This window comes from Lagenorhynchus albirostris, chromosome 7 (genome assembly GCF_949774975.1).
Source record: "Lagenorhynchus albirostris chromosome 7, mLagAlb1.1, whole genome shotgun sequence".
Lineage (NCBI taxonomy): Eukaryota > Metazoa > Chordata > Mammalia > Artiodactyla > Delphinidae > Lagenorhynchus > Lagenorhynchus albirostris.
The window spans coordinates 50,074,815-50,091,209 of NC_083101.1; the positions used below are offsets into that span (position 1 = coordinate 50,074,815).

At 42.4% G+C, this 16,395-nt stretch overlaps 1 protein-coding gene across 3 annotated transcripts in view; it reads right to left on the reverse strand.

The window, feature by feature from the left end:
* The window catches only part of ENTREP1 (endosomal transmembrane epsin interactor 1), a 60,533-nt gene extending 47,025 nt beyond the window's left edge, over positions 1-13,508 (reverse strand). The window contains exons 1-2 of one of the 3 annotated variants that reach the window (XM_060154997.1): positions 13,092-13,508; positions 3,023-3,079 (exon numbers count right to left, since the gene is read on the reverse strand). In XM_060154997.1, the coding sequence (XP_060010980.1) occupies positions 3,023-3,079; positions 13,092-13,508 (474 nt within the window). Of the gene's footprint in view, positions 1-3,022; positions 3,080-12,929; positions 12,947-13,091 lie in introns of those variants that run through there. The other 2 variants (XM_060155000.1, XM_060154999.1) reach the window with 2 other exon arrangements.
* Positions 13,509-16,395: the final 2,887 nt, after the last annotated feature.

Consider the following 16,395-nt stretch of genomic DNA (forward strand, 5'->3'; position numbering starts at 1 on the left):
GGGCACTTCTGGCTTCTCTAATGAACACAGCCTCCCACTCAAATCATCTGATGGCAGATTCCCTAAAACTCAGAAAGGGGGATGCGTGGGGAACCAAAAAAAAAAGGTAAAGTATCCATTGAGGGTCACTAGATTATCCTCTGTTCAGAAAAGAAAACTAGACTCAGAGAAGCTAAGTGGCTTGCACAGTGACATAGCTCTTCCGTAAATGAACTAGGACTCAAACTAGGAGTGTCTGACTGGTGCGTCAGTTTCTTTCATCTGGCTTTTTAACATAACAAAAGCATTTGGCAGAGGGTATAATGATATACTACTAAGATTCCCATGGACTGTTTTTTCCTCTATGATACTGACTAAGGCTCAAATGACCTACTGATATACTCAGAAAGTTTTCCCTTGCACAATTCCTGCCAATTAATTTATCTTCTTTATAAACTGATGTTAATTAACATTTCAAAATGATCACTAAATGACCTTCTAAATACATAATTCATAACAGTCAAAACTTCGAAGCTCAGATGTCCAACAGGCTTAGGACTGATGGTAATATAGAAATATGACAAAATGCTGCGTAGCAATTCTAAGTGATAGGCATGTGGACTCCTCGTACAGGGAAACATAATAGCTACTAATGTGAACTTAATTTCATATTAAACAGAAAAAGCAGAGCACAACATGGTATGTACAAACTGGTTACAACTTTGTGACAAAGTACATATACTTAACAAGGATGAGAAATACATTTTTATTAAGGTCATTTTCATTTAAAGTTGCTTGAGCTCACATAATAAATTTACAAGGGCACCTTTCCAAAAGAAAACAATGTTAAAGAAAGAAATATTTTAAAAGGTGGACTTTCTTAATATCTATCTAGAACAAGCACTCATATTCTCTTCACCATTTGGAATTTTAAAAGTACAAATAGCATTAGATTAGATAGTTTTCTGATTTTAAATACCTGAGGTTCGTATGACTGAGCATTTCAATATTGACCCAATGGAAAAGGACAGTGCAAAGATGATGCCTATAACCAAATATTAGTATAAACATTGAACACCATCAAAAATTTTTCTGCAGTGACTGTAAACCTAGAGTTGTAAAACAAACCCCAAGCACTCATAACACATGCCAGAAGACTCATCCAAAGCCTCATTTTCTCCTATCCTGATGTCTAATATATTAAAATGCTGTATCAATCATTTACTCCTTCTGGAAATATTAACAAAGTTTCACCAAATGCAATAATTGATGGACCTGTAAAATGTTGCCTGCATTGTCTTGTGGGTCTGAAAACTCTTCAGTTCAGTTTTTCAAGATCGTCAACACAGTATTGGGCTCCATTGTTCTCACTGTATCCTGAAATGTGCTTCATCTCCTTGTATTTAAGAATTTAACTAGTTTTATATTTGTTACCCATCACTTAGCAAACAGTGGTCTGAAGGACAGCCTGGCTGCGTTATGTATATAAATGGAATGAATTCAGAAAATTATTTAACCCTATTTCAAAATGGATGGGAGAAACATAAGAGATGCTATACAGAAAAATAAATTTTTTTAAGCATACTTCAAATTGAATTTCCTAGATCCTCTACCTCATCCTTGTAAGTTGGCCTCTCCATTGGCATTTGTCTATTTTTTTATAGTATTCCCTGAATCAAAAGGACATAAATAAAAATAAAGGATGGGAATTTACTAAATGCCATCGAATTGTACACTTTAAAATGGTTAATTTTATACTACGTGAATTTTACCTGAATAACTAAAAAAAGGATAAAGTCAACAATATATGTCTCTATTACGATGAACATATAATATAGGTGTGATAAAGAGAGAATATAGGAAGTCTAAGCAAGGAAATTCTGAGATTGCCCAACCAAAGTACTGTAACAATAAAAAACAATGTATTTATGATTTAAGCTGAGATTTGCTTTAAAAGAACGTGGAAGGGGTGGGGAATGGGTAAGGGTCTAACTGAACAAGATTGGCTAAGGATTGATAATTGTTGAAGCTGGATGATTGGTACAGGGAGTTCATTATATCATTCCCTTCACTTTTGTGTATGTTCAAAATTCCCAGAGTAAGCCGTTTAGTGGGGGTTTTTTTAAGACTATTTTTTAAATTAATTAATTAATTAATTTGGCTGCTTTGGGTTATTACTTGCAGCACGCGGGCTCTTCGTTGCGCCGCACAGGCTTCTCTCTAGTTGTGGCACGCAGGCTCCAGAGTGTACAGGCTCAGTAGTTACAGCACATGGGCTGTTTCTCCACAGCATGTGGGATATTAGTTCCCTGACCAGGGATCGAACCCACGTCCCCTGCATTGGAAGATGGATTCTTTTCTTTTTTTTTTTAATTTATTTATTTTTGGCTGCGTTGGGTCTTCATTGCTGCGTGTGGGCTTTCTCTAGTTGCAGTGAGCAGGGGCTGCTCTTCGTTGCAGTGCGCAGGCTTCTCATTGTGGTGGCTTCTCTTGTTGCAGAGCACGGGCTCTAGGCATGTGGGCTTCAGTAGTTGCAGCACATGGGCTCAGTAGTTGTGGCTTGCGGGCTCTAGAGAGTAGACTCAGTAGTGGCACATGGGCTTCGTTGCTCCGCAGCATGTGGGATATTCCCGGACCAGGGTTCAAACCTGTGTCCACTGCACTGGCAGGTGGATTCTTAACCACTGCGCCACCAGGGAAGTCCCGGAAGGTAGATTCTTAACCACTGGACCACCAGGGAAGTCCCAGCTATTTAGTTTTGTTTTGCTTTGCTTTTGTTATATCTTTACAATAGATCTAATCCTGGAACTTGAAACACATGTATAGAACTGGGTATATAAGAAGCTTAAAGTGAATCAGAAAAGCAGCAAAATTATCATCTTACTTTACTGTCATGAGAACATCTGGCTTCTAATATTGTCCACTGTTAACTTCTTTTTTTAATGAACAAGGAAGCTTTAGCACTTCCTCAACAACTTATTTCAACTGACTTCATAAACAGCACATTTTACAAAGGATAAAAATTTGTAAGATCAGTACATACCAGGAGTATCATAGGCCGTTTCCAAGTTGTTAATCCTATGATTCCAGAGAGTATCACCTACAAGGATAAACAGGATCATAAATCTAGAAAAGGGACCAATTCCAATAAACTAATCCCCAGTCTCTGAAGTATATATTTTTTAAAAATACTGAAATTTCAAAGGCTTCTAACTCAAACATTTAATATTCCTGTTGATTACATGAGCCCTGGTATATGGTTTTAGACTATCTTTCCTGGTATATGGTATATGGTTTTAGACTATCTTTCCAAGTTCCGGAAACTTTTTCACTGACTGCGTATGTTTTTTCTTAAGGTCAGTTAAGAACATACAAACAAACTAGCCTATCCTCTGAGTTAAGGAATCAGTATTTCCTATCCAGGTTTCCTGCCCCCAGTAGCACCTAATCTGTCACCAGAGTCAGCCGCATAAAAAGAATGTCTGGCTGCAACCCTCCCTTCATTTGGTAGGTACCCATCCTTCACGGGACAAGTCAATTCCTCAAAATGGTAAACAAGGCCTTCCAGGATCTTCCCCTGCCTACTTCTCAAGCATGGTTTCCATGTACTCCTGACCCACCCTCCTTCCAGGCATACTTGTCCTTCCTCAGACTGGCCAGGCTCTAGACATTCCAGGACTTTGTGCTTCTCTTTGTCACAGAGTCCTCTCTTCTCAACTCCCCTCCTAGCTGCCTGAGAACTCCTATGCATTCTACAAGGCCCCAACACACAGTCATCACCTCTGATAAGCCATATTAATCTTAACACCCCACACTCCTGTAAGCCCTCTACATATAACTTTTTCCCCAAAAAAACCTCATTGCATTTTTGTCTTGCCCACTGACTGTGAATGCCTGTCCTGTCTCTCTGAATCCCCAGCTCCTAGCAAAGTGCTTATCACATGATTGGCAATTAGTAAATGTTCCTGAACCTTTATTCCTCAAAGGCGGAGGGACTACAGTGAGAAATATCTCATGTTGCAAAATGACACGTCAATAAACAATAACCTAAAATCCTCAGTAAAGAAGAACCAGCATTTTGCCAAAACGTAATCTGGAAGACAACATCAGCCTTTTGAATAACACAGTTCACTAAGCAGTTAGGAAAGGATAAGCAAAGTAATTATTCAGCCCAGGGTCACTCTGATGACCTTTGTGTACGTAATAAAGTGCATCTACTGAAAGCAGTTATGAGGATTTTCTTTCAAGGGCACTTTTCACCAAAATCACTCAAATGCACCATTTCACAATAACTATTTATTTAACTACAAATCAGTAAGGATTACAGTGCTACTTGAAACCCAAAGCTCACAGGCCTACCTGCGATACTCTCTCTTCTCCATTTATTGACTGAGGGTAATCATTTCACAACAAACCAGTAGAGGACAAGTCTACCCATTTATATCAAAGACCAAAAAACATATATGGGGCTTCCCTGGTGGCGCAGTGGTTGAGAGTCCTCCTGCCAATGCAGGGGACATGGGTTTGTGCCCCGGTCCGGGAGGATCCCACATGCTGCAGAGTGGCTGGGCCCATGAGCCATGGCTGTTGAGCCTGCGCGTCTGGAGACTGTGCTCCGCAACGGGAGAGGCCACAGCAGTGAGAGGCCCGCGTACCGCCAAAAAAAAAAAACACACACACACACACAAAAAACATATATGGGCAGACAGGAGACAATTTCTTTGTATCACGTCTATGTTTAAACATACTATCAGCTGCCTGCTCACTGGGCACTATATCCTTTCATCTTCTTAAATTCAGTAGGATATTTCCTTCCTCTAAACGATTTCTTCCTGGAAACACACTTGGTGGGGCTTGTCTAGAGGGTATGGGTGACATCTACTTACAAATTGGAACTTGGAATCCATGACATCTTGGGGTCCAGGTTCCTTACTTGGCTTTGAATTATACACACACATGCACAGGGGTATGATATTTACAAAAAAAAAAAAAAAGAATCATAAAAGATACTCTTCCTCCTCTTCTTTTTCTCTCTCAACAAATACTTCACTGGAAATCACTTCATGTTTACTGAACTAGCTCTCATTCATTTCCATTTAATGGTTACATAATATTCCTTTGTACAACCACTACCTAATGTATTCAATCATTTCCATATTCATGGGTATTCACTCTTTTTCCAGTTTTTTGCCCCCAAACAATGTTGCAGTAAACATCATGGCCATATAACCTTACAAACAAGTGTTTTTTATTTCTGCTGAATAAAGTCCCAGGAGTAGCGTTGCTAAGTTGAAAGGGGCATGTGTATAATAAGTACATAAATAAATAAAATGTTTTTAATAGATCATGACATATACAATTATCATTTCAAATGAAGGGTCTCTAGGACAAAAGAACTAAGCTTTCTTTCTTTCTTTTTAAACTCAAGAATTTTATTTATTTATTTATTTTTAATTTTTATTTATTTATTTATCTTTGGCTGCGCCGGGTCTTAGTTGCGGCATGCAGGATCTTCGTTGCCACATGTGGGATCTTTAGTTGCAGCATGCGGAATCTTTAGTTCTGGAATGCATTATCTTTAGTTGTGGCATGCGGAATCTTTAGTTGTGGCATGCGGGATCTAGTTCCCTGAGCAAGGATCAAAGCAGGGCCCTCTGCATTGGGAGCACAGAGTCTTTTTCTTTAAAGATTTTTTCGATGTGGAACATTTTTAAAGTCTTTATTGAATTTGTTACCATATTGGTTCTGCTTTATGTTTTGGTTTTTGGGCCCCGAGGCATGTGGGATCTTAGCTCCCGACCAGGGATCGAACCCGCACCCCCTGCATTGGAAGGAGAAGTCTTAATCACTGGACCGCCAGAGAAGTCCCCTAAGCTAGATAGTCTTCTTCCTCCCTCCTTCCCTCCCTCCCTCCCTCCCTTTCTCTTTAGAGAGGACTTTGCATATATGAGCAAACTAAATTTAAAACGTAATTGTTGGGACTTCCCTGATGGTGCAGTGGTTAAGAATCCGCCTGCCAAAGCAGGAGACAAGGGTTCGAGCCCTGGTCTGGGAAGATCCCACATGCTGCGGAGCAGCTAAGCCCATGTGCCACAACTACTGAGCCTGCACTCTAGAGCCCGTGAGCCACAACTACTGAGCCCGCGTGCCACAACTACTGAAGCCCATGCACCTAGAGCCCGTGCTCTGCAACAAGAGAAGCCACCGCAATGCGAAGCCCACGCACCGCAAAGAAGAGTAGCCTCCGCTCGCTGCAACTAGAGAAAGCCCGCGCACAGCAACGAAGACCCAACACAGCCAAAAATAAATAAATAAAAAATGAGATAAATTTAAAAAAAAGAAATATCAACAATCTCAAAATATATGTGACAAAGAAACTTAAGACCTCAGTAGGAAGAAATATAAAGCTTATTGATCAATATTAAAGACCCAAATAAATCAAGACATATACCACATTCATGGGTTGGAAGATAAAATACTTAAAGATATCATTTCCATTTGAATTGTTTTGTAGACTCAGCACACACAAATGTTAAATTTCAACAGGATTTTTGTAAACCACCCTTCTTTATAGGATGCTTCAAGAAACTACATTCTAGTTGTAGGTGGGAGTTGTAGTTACATCCACCTCAGTCCTGAGCCCTGCCCTCCCATTCTTCAAGATTAAGTAAGCCCAACACACTTGGGGAACCCCGTGAGTGGTGAGATAAGAGAAGGGGAAGCAGAGGAAGTAGGAAGCCTCTGGAATGTGGAATAAAAGTGCTGCAGCTGGGGATGAATCGTTTAAGAGCTCAAGACTGAAGGGAATGGAGGTTCACATTTCGGGGAGGGGTGTGCAATTCATGACTGGGGAGAGAGGATGGGGAAGTGAAAGAGGAAGAGGCAGAGTATTCAATGCCTCCGCTTCCATCAATGGCAGCAGCAGCTGGAGCTCCACCAGAAGGGACTCAAGATCCCTTAACACTGGCCTTCCATTACCCCATAATGCTATTCCTTGTTCAATTGTGTTCTACACTCACTTGCAATCTCATGAGGGCTTGGATCTCTGAATATTCACTCAAGTACCACTAAAGGCTGCTAGAGGCACTCAATTAGTTATGGCAAGAGTCAACGAACAACTGAATGGATGATGAATAAATGAATGAATGAAGGTCAAAAACAGGAGATGAACTTGCTCAAAGATGACTATGTAAGCCTAAACATATTTTTCACTCCCGTGCTTCTTGAAAGAGTACATCAACAGCAAAAAGCAACTCCATCAGCATTCTTTCCACCCAGTGCAAGATGCAACTTGCTCGGAATAAACAGGCGAGAACCTATTTTCTAACACCAAATTATCTCTATATCACTATAATGAGATTTATTACAATTTTGGTTTCACTCACTTGTGACCCATTCTTTGTAGCTTATGGGGAAAAGCAGAGGCCTTTCTTTTTTTCTGATATTGCAAAGAAGGATTCTACGATACTGCAGGCAAGAATCACTGTTACCCACCATACGTGGTGAATGTGCCTTAACTTTCCAGCTTAAAAATCAAATCTTTAAAGTCAAAAGCATGTAATTCTACTACCTTATTTTTCTGTGTTAATCCATTAACATACCTTAGGGCAAAAATGTTCTGAATTGTTTGTCAAAAGTTGCCATATCTAAACATAGAGTTAAAAAGAGCCATGTTATAGGTGTCCCACTTCTTAATAACCTATCTTGCCCTATAGCTTTTACACTGGATATATTTTTTAAATGTATGTGTGCATGTATCTTTCTTTATCTGCCCAGGGTAACTCAGTAAAAGATCTGACAAAGTGGACAACTGGGTATTTCTCATGTATGCTTGTCGGTTACCACAATGTCCCACCAAAAAACAAACAAACAAACAAAACTAGCCTGTTCACCTTATCTTAATTAAATATTGCCTTGATGTTTAAAAAACATTGATAGAAGTTCTAGTATGTGCCAGGCCTGGGGCTAGGACTCAGCAACGAAGCATTTTCCTAAATGTTCTCTAATTACACTCTCACAAAATCAATTCTGAGGCAAGAATCATCCCACCCATTTTACAGATGAGTAACTGAGGTTGAGAGGCTCAATGACCTGCTCAAGAACTTATCATCATGGATGGACCTAGAGACTGTCATACAGAGTGAAGTAAGTCAGAAAGAGAAAAACAAATATCATATATTAACGCATATATGTGAAATCTGAAGAAATGCATACAGACGATCTTATTTACAAAGCAGAAATACAGACACAGACGTAGAGAAGAACAAACATATGGATACCAAGGGGGAAAGGGGGTGGGGTGGGAGGAATTGGGAGATTGGGATTGACATATATACACTACTATGTATAAAATAGATAACTAATGAGAACCTACCGTATAGCACAGGGAACTCTACTCAGTGCTCTGTGGGGGCCTAAATGGGAAGGAAGTCCAAAAAGGAGGGGATATATGTATACGTATAGCTGATTCACTTTGCTGTACAGTATAAACTAACACAATATTGTAAAGCAATTATACTCCAATTAGAAAAAGAACTTATCATGTGACTCTGCTGTTGTGTAAAATAAAGGACCAAAGAAAATTAAATTCATCTCAAAAGGTATACTTAAAAATACTCCTTCAATATTAAAGTAGTATTTGATGATTATGATAGAAAAAAATGTACTTACTGTTGTTTAACTGGTAGAGACTAGAATTTTTGTGTTAGTTTCCACTCTGGACCATTCATTCTTTTTTTTTACACTCTGTCATTGTAAATTTTTTTTAATAGGTTTACCTTAAGGTTCACCAATGTCTGTCTCTTTATAAGGAACTGGAATCTTGCCAAAGAATCACAGACTCAAGGGAGGGGGGACCATGAGTTCAGGTCAGTGACTTCAACAGAGAGACATGAATGTATGTAGATGATAAAGGCTATTAGGGCCCCCAGAGAAAAACAAAAAACAATAACTAATTCTCTACCACTTGCCTGAAATATCTCCAAGGATCATATACGTCATCAGAGTCAGGAATTTTGTTTTTTGAGGGAGACACGAACCAATGCAACTCTCTCTACTCTTCCATTAATCTAAAACAGTGTGGTAGGCTGGTCTCCCGTAGTCCCAGTGGAATCTAACTACTATTAGCTAACTATGCCTCCAAATCAGGAGCCAGGATAGCGTGGCCTGAACACGGACATGGAGATCCTCCCTCTGCCCTCACCTGGGTCAAACTTCAGCATGTTTTTAAAGTGCCTACTCGGGAATAATAATAGATTGAGTCATTAACCAAGGACACCAGCAAGAAAATAAATGATCACAGAGTGCTCAAAAACAATGAGCACATTAAAAACACTCCCTTCAAGTTGTTGAAAGTATGTAAAGTATGGGAAAAGAGTCTTTATAGGACTTGTTAATTCCCAAACATGTATTACAATAGATAAAATACACCTTCAAGGTTCAGACAAGTGAAGGAAGACTCCAAATCTTGGGCTCAAGGTGAGAATAACACTTACAGCGGTATATATGGAAAAATATTCTTGAACTATAGTGTGTTTAACAAAATAGTCCTTTCAAATGAATATATTTGTCCCTTATGAGCAAAATTTTTACTGCAGCCAAAAGATTTGCTGACTTAGTTGATACAGCAGACTCAGGCATATAATGGTCATTCAAAGCTTGAAATATGAGGATATCCTTCTACTGTGTTCCTACGTGGGTTTGAAGTAACCTTAGACTTAAGCTGGCACTGCCACTCAACTACCTACTTTCATATGCCAGTCAAACTTCTGAGCGATAAATAAAACATGGTATAGCAACACAATGGGATCTCATTTGTCCATAAACAGGAATGAAGTAGTGATACATGTCACAACATGGATGTGCCTTGAAAATGTTATGCCAAGTGAAAGAAGCCAGTCACGAAGGACCATTTGTTGTATGATCCCATTTATATGAAATGGCCAGAATAACAAATCCATAGAAACATAAAGTAAATTGATCAGCGGTTGCGTAGGGATAATGGAGTAAGGAAGAAATGGGGTATGACTGTTAATGGGTACAGGGTTTCTTTTGGGGGGTGATGAAAATTTTCTAAAATTGATTGTGGAGATGGTTGCAAAACTGTGAATTTAATAAAAATCATTGAACTGCACACTTTAAATGGGTGATATAAGTAGATTTAAATGGAATGTGAATTATATCTCAATAAAGCTGTCATTTAAAAAAAAATTCTGCAGTCCTCAAGTCATAATTCTTAAGCTTTTCTCATAAAAACTTTAGTTTAGCTGTCTTTAAATTAGTTACAACGTGCTATCAAGCCCCTTCCTGTTAACTATTAAGCCCCCTTCTTTTAGAAATACATTCTGAAATATTTAATGCTGAAACTACAATACTGGAGATTTGCCTTAAAATAATCCAGTGGGTGTTACCAAGGGGGAGTGGGTGTGAGTATACAGTGACCATGTAAATGTTGATAACTACTGAAGCTGGGTGACGGGTCAATGGGGGTTCTTTCTATATGTGTTGAGATTTAAAATTTTCAAAATAAAATTTTAAAGGTAGAGTGGGGTTCTTAAGACTTCCTGGTCACTTCTCTGCTGTCTCTCTAGTCCACTTATATTTTCTTTTTAAAAACATACATGTATTGAAATATTTACAGGTGTAATGATGTGATGTCTGAGATTTGTTTCAAAATAACGTGGGAAGTGAATCTGACAAATGGACTAGAGGGCACGCTGAAGCTAATTTCTACCCTGCTTAGAACACCCATCCTTCTGGAGTTATCAGAACACATAGAGGGAATTCCCTGGTGGTGCAGTAGTTAGGACTCTGCGCTTTCACTGCCGAGAGCCCGGGGAACTAAGATTCCACAAGCTGCCCGGTACAGCCAAAAAAAAAGAACACATAGAGCCGGCAGCAGAGCCAGAAAGAGGTACAGGAGATAAAACAACTGTTAGAGCTGGGTGAGGGCTATATGAAGATTCATTGTACAGTGTTTGAATAAATTTAAAATTTTCCATAAAGCAGAGTTTAAAAAAACCCATCTCTCTCACATACATAAACTCAAAAGGTATGGTACTGCTGAGACTTTCTTCCTGCAACACCAGGAGAGTCATGGGGCTTGACGCCACTCTCAAATCCTATTCAGTTGTTCTGGACATGTACTATCAGTTGGTTCTGTTGTCACTTTGCAAATTGTGAAGACAACCTCAGAAACAGACCACAACAAATAAGAATAACAAACAGTTGCAAGTTTGCGTATAGAGTTGGGGGCACAGTGTGGGAAAAGGACCCTGTGGAAGAGACTTAGTTCCAAATCACTCATTCTTTCCCTGCTCTGGTTTACTGGGTCCCACAGACAAGGATGTGCCCAGCCAGCAGGCCCAAGCTAGCAGCCTTTATCTTCTGGTTGATTCCTCTTTTTTTTTTTCTTTTTTAATAGTTCATCAAATCTAACTATGGCTTGACTGCCATCTAAAGTGTATTGACCTCTGAAATAATTCACAATAGTACACTGATTTAGGGGTTTAATTTTAGGAGAGAAAAAAATAGTTTTCAATAATCCTAAACTAGCTATCTTTGAGAAGACAAGAGATTATGATTTTACAAAGAGCAAATCCCTAAAAATGTATGCAAGAGTCACTTCTGCCCCATGGTATTTAGAGAAATAAAATGCAGCCACCATTTGGCTGAATTTAGTCTGACAAGCGGACTAAGGAGCATAACGGATCTAATCCCTACCCTGTTGGGAATACTCCTCTTTCTGAAGTTTTAAAGGACTCCCAGAGGCCAGTGGGAGAGCCCAAGGGTAGGGCCAGGAGGGTGGGATTCCTTTTACACGATGCACAGATTGTGAATTCCACCCACCACAGTAAGATCATCCAGCATTAAAGTATTTCAAAAAGAACAAACTGGCATCAGTTTAAGCATAAAATGCCAGGCCAGGCTCTAGGTACCTAATGTTCTTACAGTTCTTTCAAACAATTACTTTGGGTTCAATTAGTTCTCCCTATATTCTTAAAATTTGGTCTTGAATCTGGGTTTGTGTGGACCTGCAAGGCCAATTTTCAGCCATTCAAAATATACATTCATTACAGATCTTAGTAAAAACTATAGGCATTGCCAGGCTTTTAGATTTAGTTTAGAGAAAGGCCGTTTACTTTAAATATTCATCTTCCACAATCATTCCACGAAAACCTATTTCCAGGTCTCTCAATCCTCAGCAAACCTCAAGACGCAGGATGCCTTGGAAGCTGTGAAATCGTTAGGAGGCAGGGACGAGCAGCCACCAGTTTCCATAAACGCTCGAGGGCAGCAGCCTTTTGCCCCAGAACAGCCTTCCTGTCCGAGGAGGCAGGGCCGGTAGGGCCTGTATCGGAGCGGGGCAGACATCTCCCGCTACTTGGGACTTCGGCAAGCTCATCCACGATGGGTTCGGGTTCTGGAGAATTAAATTCTGCCCATCAGTCTGCGTGGCTCCAGGAACCTAGTGCGGGCTTAGGGCCCTCCTTTAATGACCAAGTACGTGGGTGCGTTCACACACCCTGTTATTACCTCCTGAACTCGTCCCCAGATACAGTGGAGCTAGCCTACACCAGACACTTAACATTTACTTGTGCCTTAGTCCGGAATAAAAACAAGTGACGTGCGCCAACCTGTCACTTCATCCATCCCACAAATACTCCTACTATGTGCCAGGCACTGTTGATACATCAGTGAACAAAACAGATCAAGATCCTTGCCCTCCCCGTGCGGACGTTGGCAGCAAGTAAATACTCAATAGCTGAAAGAAGTTTATTCATTTTCTTCCCGCTTTTTTGTCACCCACCCCCATCCTTCCAATCTCCCAAAGAGCCGGAAATCGGGTTTATTCTATTAGTTTGACAGGAACAACAAAACCCTTTAGCCTACAAGGAATAGACACTGTCCAGGTGCAACCCAATTCACCCCAGAATTCCTCTCTCTCTTACCCCTTTATTTTTCCCCAGCCTCAACGCCTCCAAAAACTTCAACTGGCCTGAAGGGCTGTGCTCCCGAAGGATCAATCACGGGGCAGTGGAGGCGAACGGCCTGAGCCCCCCTGCTCCCCGGGTGGGCCCTGCCGAAGTGAGCGGGGCACGCGCGGCACTCACCGAAGAGCCGGCCCAGAACGGGCACGAGTTCTTCACCTGCGGGGAACTGCTCAGCGACAGCGCCCCGAAGCTGAGTGCCACCATACAGCAGCCCAGGATCAGCTGCAGCAGACCGAGCGACAACAGCGGGCGAGCGGGCAGCAGCGCCGATCCCGGGGCCGCGGCGGCGGCGGCGGCGGCGGCCCGGCGGGAGGAGAGCGCGGGCGGCGGGGCCAGCACCCCGGCGGCGGCGGCGGTGGCCGCGCAGCGAGGCCGCGCCGGGGGCTGCAGCGCGGCCCGGGGCCAGCGCGGCCGTAGCGGCGGCAGCGGCGGCTCCTGGGCGGCGGCCGCCGCGGCGCCCGGGCCCCCGGCCTGCGGCCCGCCCGAGAGCCCAGCTACAGGGCAGCAGGAGCCCGGGAGCACCACGGGCAGGGACATGGACGGGCGGGGAAGGAGCGGCCGGTGGCGGCGGTAAGAGGACGCGGAGCGGAGCCGCGGGCGCCGCGCACTGGGCAAGAGGGCGGGCTCCGAGGCCCAGGGGGAGGGAAGGAAATACGCACGGCCCAACCACTTGCTGCTGTTGCTGCCGCCGCCGCCGCTGCCGCCGCCCCGACTCCCGCCGGCCGCACCCACCTGCCAGCCGGCGGGTCCGCCTCCGGCCGCCCGGGTGCGCCCCACTCCCACCCGGGCACACCCACGCGCGCCCTTCGCTCACGCCGCGCAGCGTCGCCACCCTTTGGGGTCCGGCCGAACCCACGCTCGCTCCCCGGTCTCCAGGAAAGGTGCCCTGCCCCAGTATTTAAAATTGGTCCCTCGGGCTAGGAGGGAACGGCAGTCTGGGCGCGGAGGTACAGGCAGCCGACGGTCTGAGACTGTCCCCACCCGCCAAGCTGGGGCGGGACAGGAGCGTCGCCGAAGCGCTGTGGACCCTCGGCCCCTTCAGGTCCAGCCCAGAGAGCGACTCTGGCAACCTTTAATACGAAGGGAGCCTGGCTTTAAACTTTTTCCCCCGGGGAGGGAGGGTGGCAGGAAGAGGAGCTGTGGGTGACTTGATGGGAAAAGTCTAAGGCTCAGGGCTTCGGGGAAGCACAACGCAGAGCCAAGTCACTGTTCGCGTGGGGCTTCCGGGCGCTGACATTGTGCTGCGGCCCCTCCGCCTGGAAGTTGAGGCGTGGCGGTGGGGGGGGGGGAGTGCTTTCCCTGCACCAGAGTAGGAGCGAGCAGGAGCCCAAGGTTACCTTGGAAGTATCCCGCCTCCAGAAAGAAAGAAGCGGGGGCGGCCCGGAGCGCGTGGCAAGGGTTACACTCTGTGGCCGACTCATCTTGACTCATGAGCTGTATTAGGCATCACCTGGTAGAATGTAGAATCCCAAACTTCCAAAGAAACAGCCTAATAAAAACATAATCTGTTTTTGGTAATTTGTAAGATATATTTAGAGCTTAAAAAACTGACTCGCCTTTGTAAAATGATTTTACCTAATAGTCTACCCTTCCCTCGGAAGAATTCTTATGTGTTGAAAGTGTTCGTATACATAAAATGATCATAATAGTTTTTTTTTTTTTTCCCCAGGTTAAGAACCAGAGCAGTGTCGCTTTGCAGTAAGACAGCCTTTGTATTAGGCTTCTCATTTTATCAGTAAGGTGAGGGTATTTTATATCCTCCTGTCCAATAAACCAAAGGAAATGTGTATCCGTTTTTATGCTCTGCTTGCAAAGGCTATATTTATTTTGCTCATTACTTACTTCAGCCCACAGTGTGATGCACTGCCAATGTGCATGTGTGTTTACATGTACACTTTTTGAATAATTAAAGCACCTGTGACAGGGAGATCATTTCGGTACTTTGTGACCACCTAGAGGGGTGAGATAGGGAGGGTGGTAGGGAGATAGATGCAAGAGGGAGGGGATATGGGGATATATGTACACATATAGCTGATTCACTTTGTTATACAGCAGAAACCAACACAACATTGTAAAGCAATTATACTCCAATAAAAATGTTAAAAAATAAAATAAATAAAGCACCTGTGATTAATAGTACCAAGGACTTCTTTTACAAACTCCTCTTGAAAATAAACTTCAAATCCTGGAGAAAAAAATGGACCTGTCTTTTAAAATAAACATTTAAAGTATGTTGTTTCATGCACTTTAAAACATTTTACAGTACATATTCTTAAATGGCAGGTGATGTTAAACTGAAAGCTTCTTGTGTGCTAGTTTGTACATTTTATTTTATGCACAAGCTTAAAGGTATTTAATTTTTAAGATTCTACTATATTGTGAAATATAAAAAAGTCTGATTGAGTCTTGGGAAATTCTCTCAGCTTAAATCTATTCCTGTGGTCAGTCCCTGACACCTGAAATATACTGTCAAAAATGTATTATTGGGCTTCCTTGGTGGCGCAGTGGTTGAGAGTCCGCCTGCCGATGCAGGGGACACGGGTTCGTGCCCGGGTCCGGGAATATCCCACATGCTGTGGAGCGGCTAGGCCCGTGAGCTATGGCCGCTGAGCCTGCGCGTCCGGAGCCTGTTGCTCCGCAACGGGAGAGGCCACAACAGTGAGAGGCCCGCGTACCGCAAAAAAAAAAAAAAAAAAAAATGTATTCTTTGGGTCTGGGTAAGTTGGTGCTAGAAGTCAGATATCCTCTTCCGTTGGATGGTTAATGGCTGGAAAGGGAGAGCTCCAGGGGAGCTGATAACCATCTGCTTCTTGCTGTGGGCGACAGTTACATGAGTGAGACTCATTTTGAGAAAATTTATGGAGTTACATTTTGTGCAGTTCTCTGCATTTTATATTTGAACACTTTAAAGTATTTCTAAGTTCTTTCTTCTTAAATTTTTTGTCTATTTCCCTATACAGAAACGATGATAGCCGAGGGTAACTTAAATCCATAGATAGTTTTATCCAATAGCTTTACTTATTTTTTCAGGCCACTAAACGTTTTTCAAAGCTTCTAATTAAGAGTTGTTGTGCAGTAATTTTATTTTATGTTGTTGTTATTGGCCACATTTATAGCTGTGAAGATTCTTTTTCATAAACACAAATCCATAAAAAATTGCTCCAACCTTTAAGATTATACCAAATAGCACTCTTGAGTATTTGAGCTTTGACTTTTATAACCCAGGCTTGACTCTTTGCATCTGCCAAGCAGTTGCTTACAGTAAGTCCTTATTTATACGTGATCAAGCTGAGTTGTATGTAACTAAATTCTTATATGATGATTCAGAGCCATTGATTTCAGGTTGGCTTTAAAAAATTAAGTGAGGATTTTGGAAAACAGTCTGGCAGTTCCTCAAAAAGTTAAACATAGTATTATCATTTGA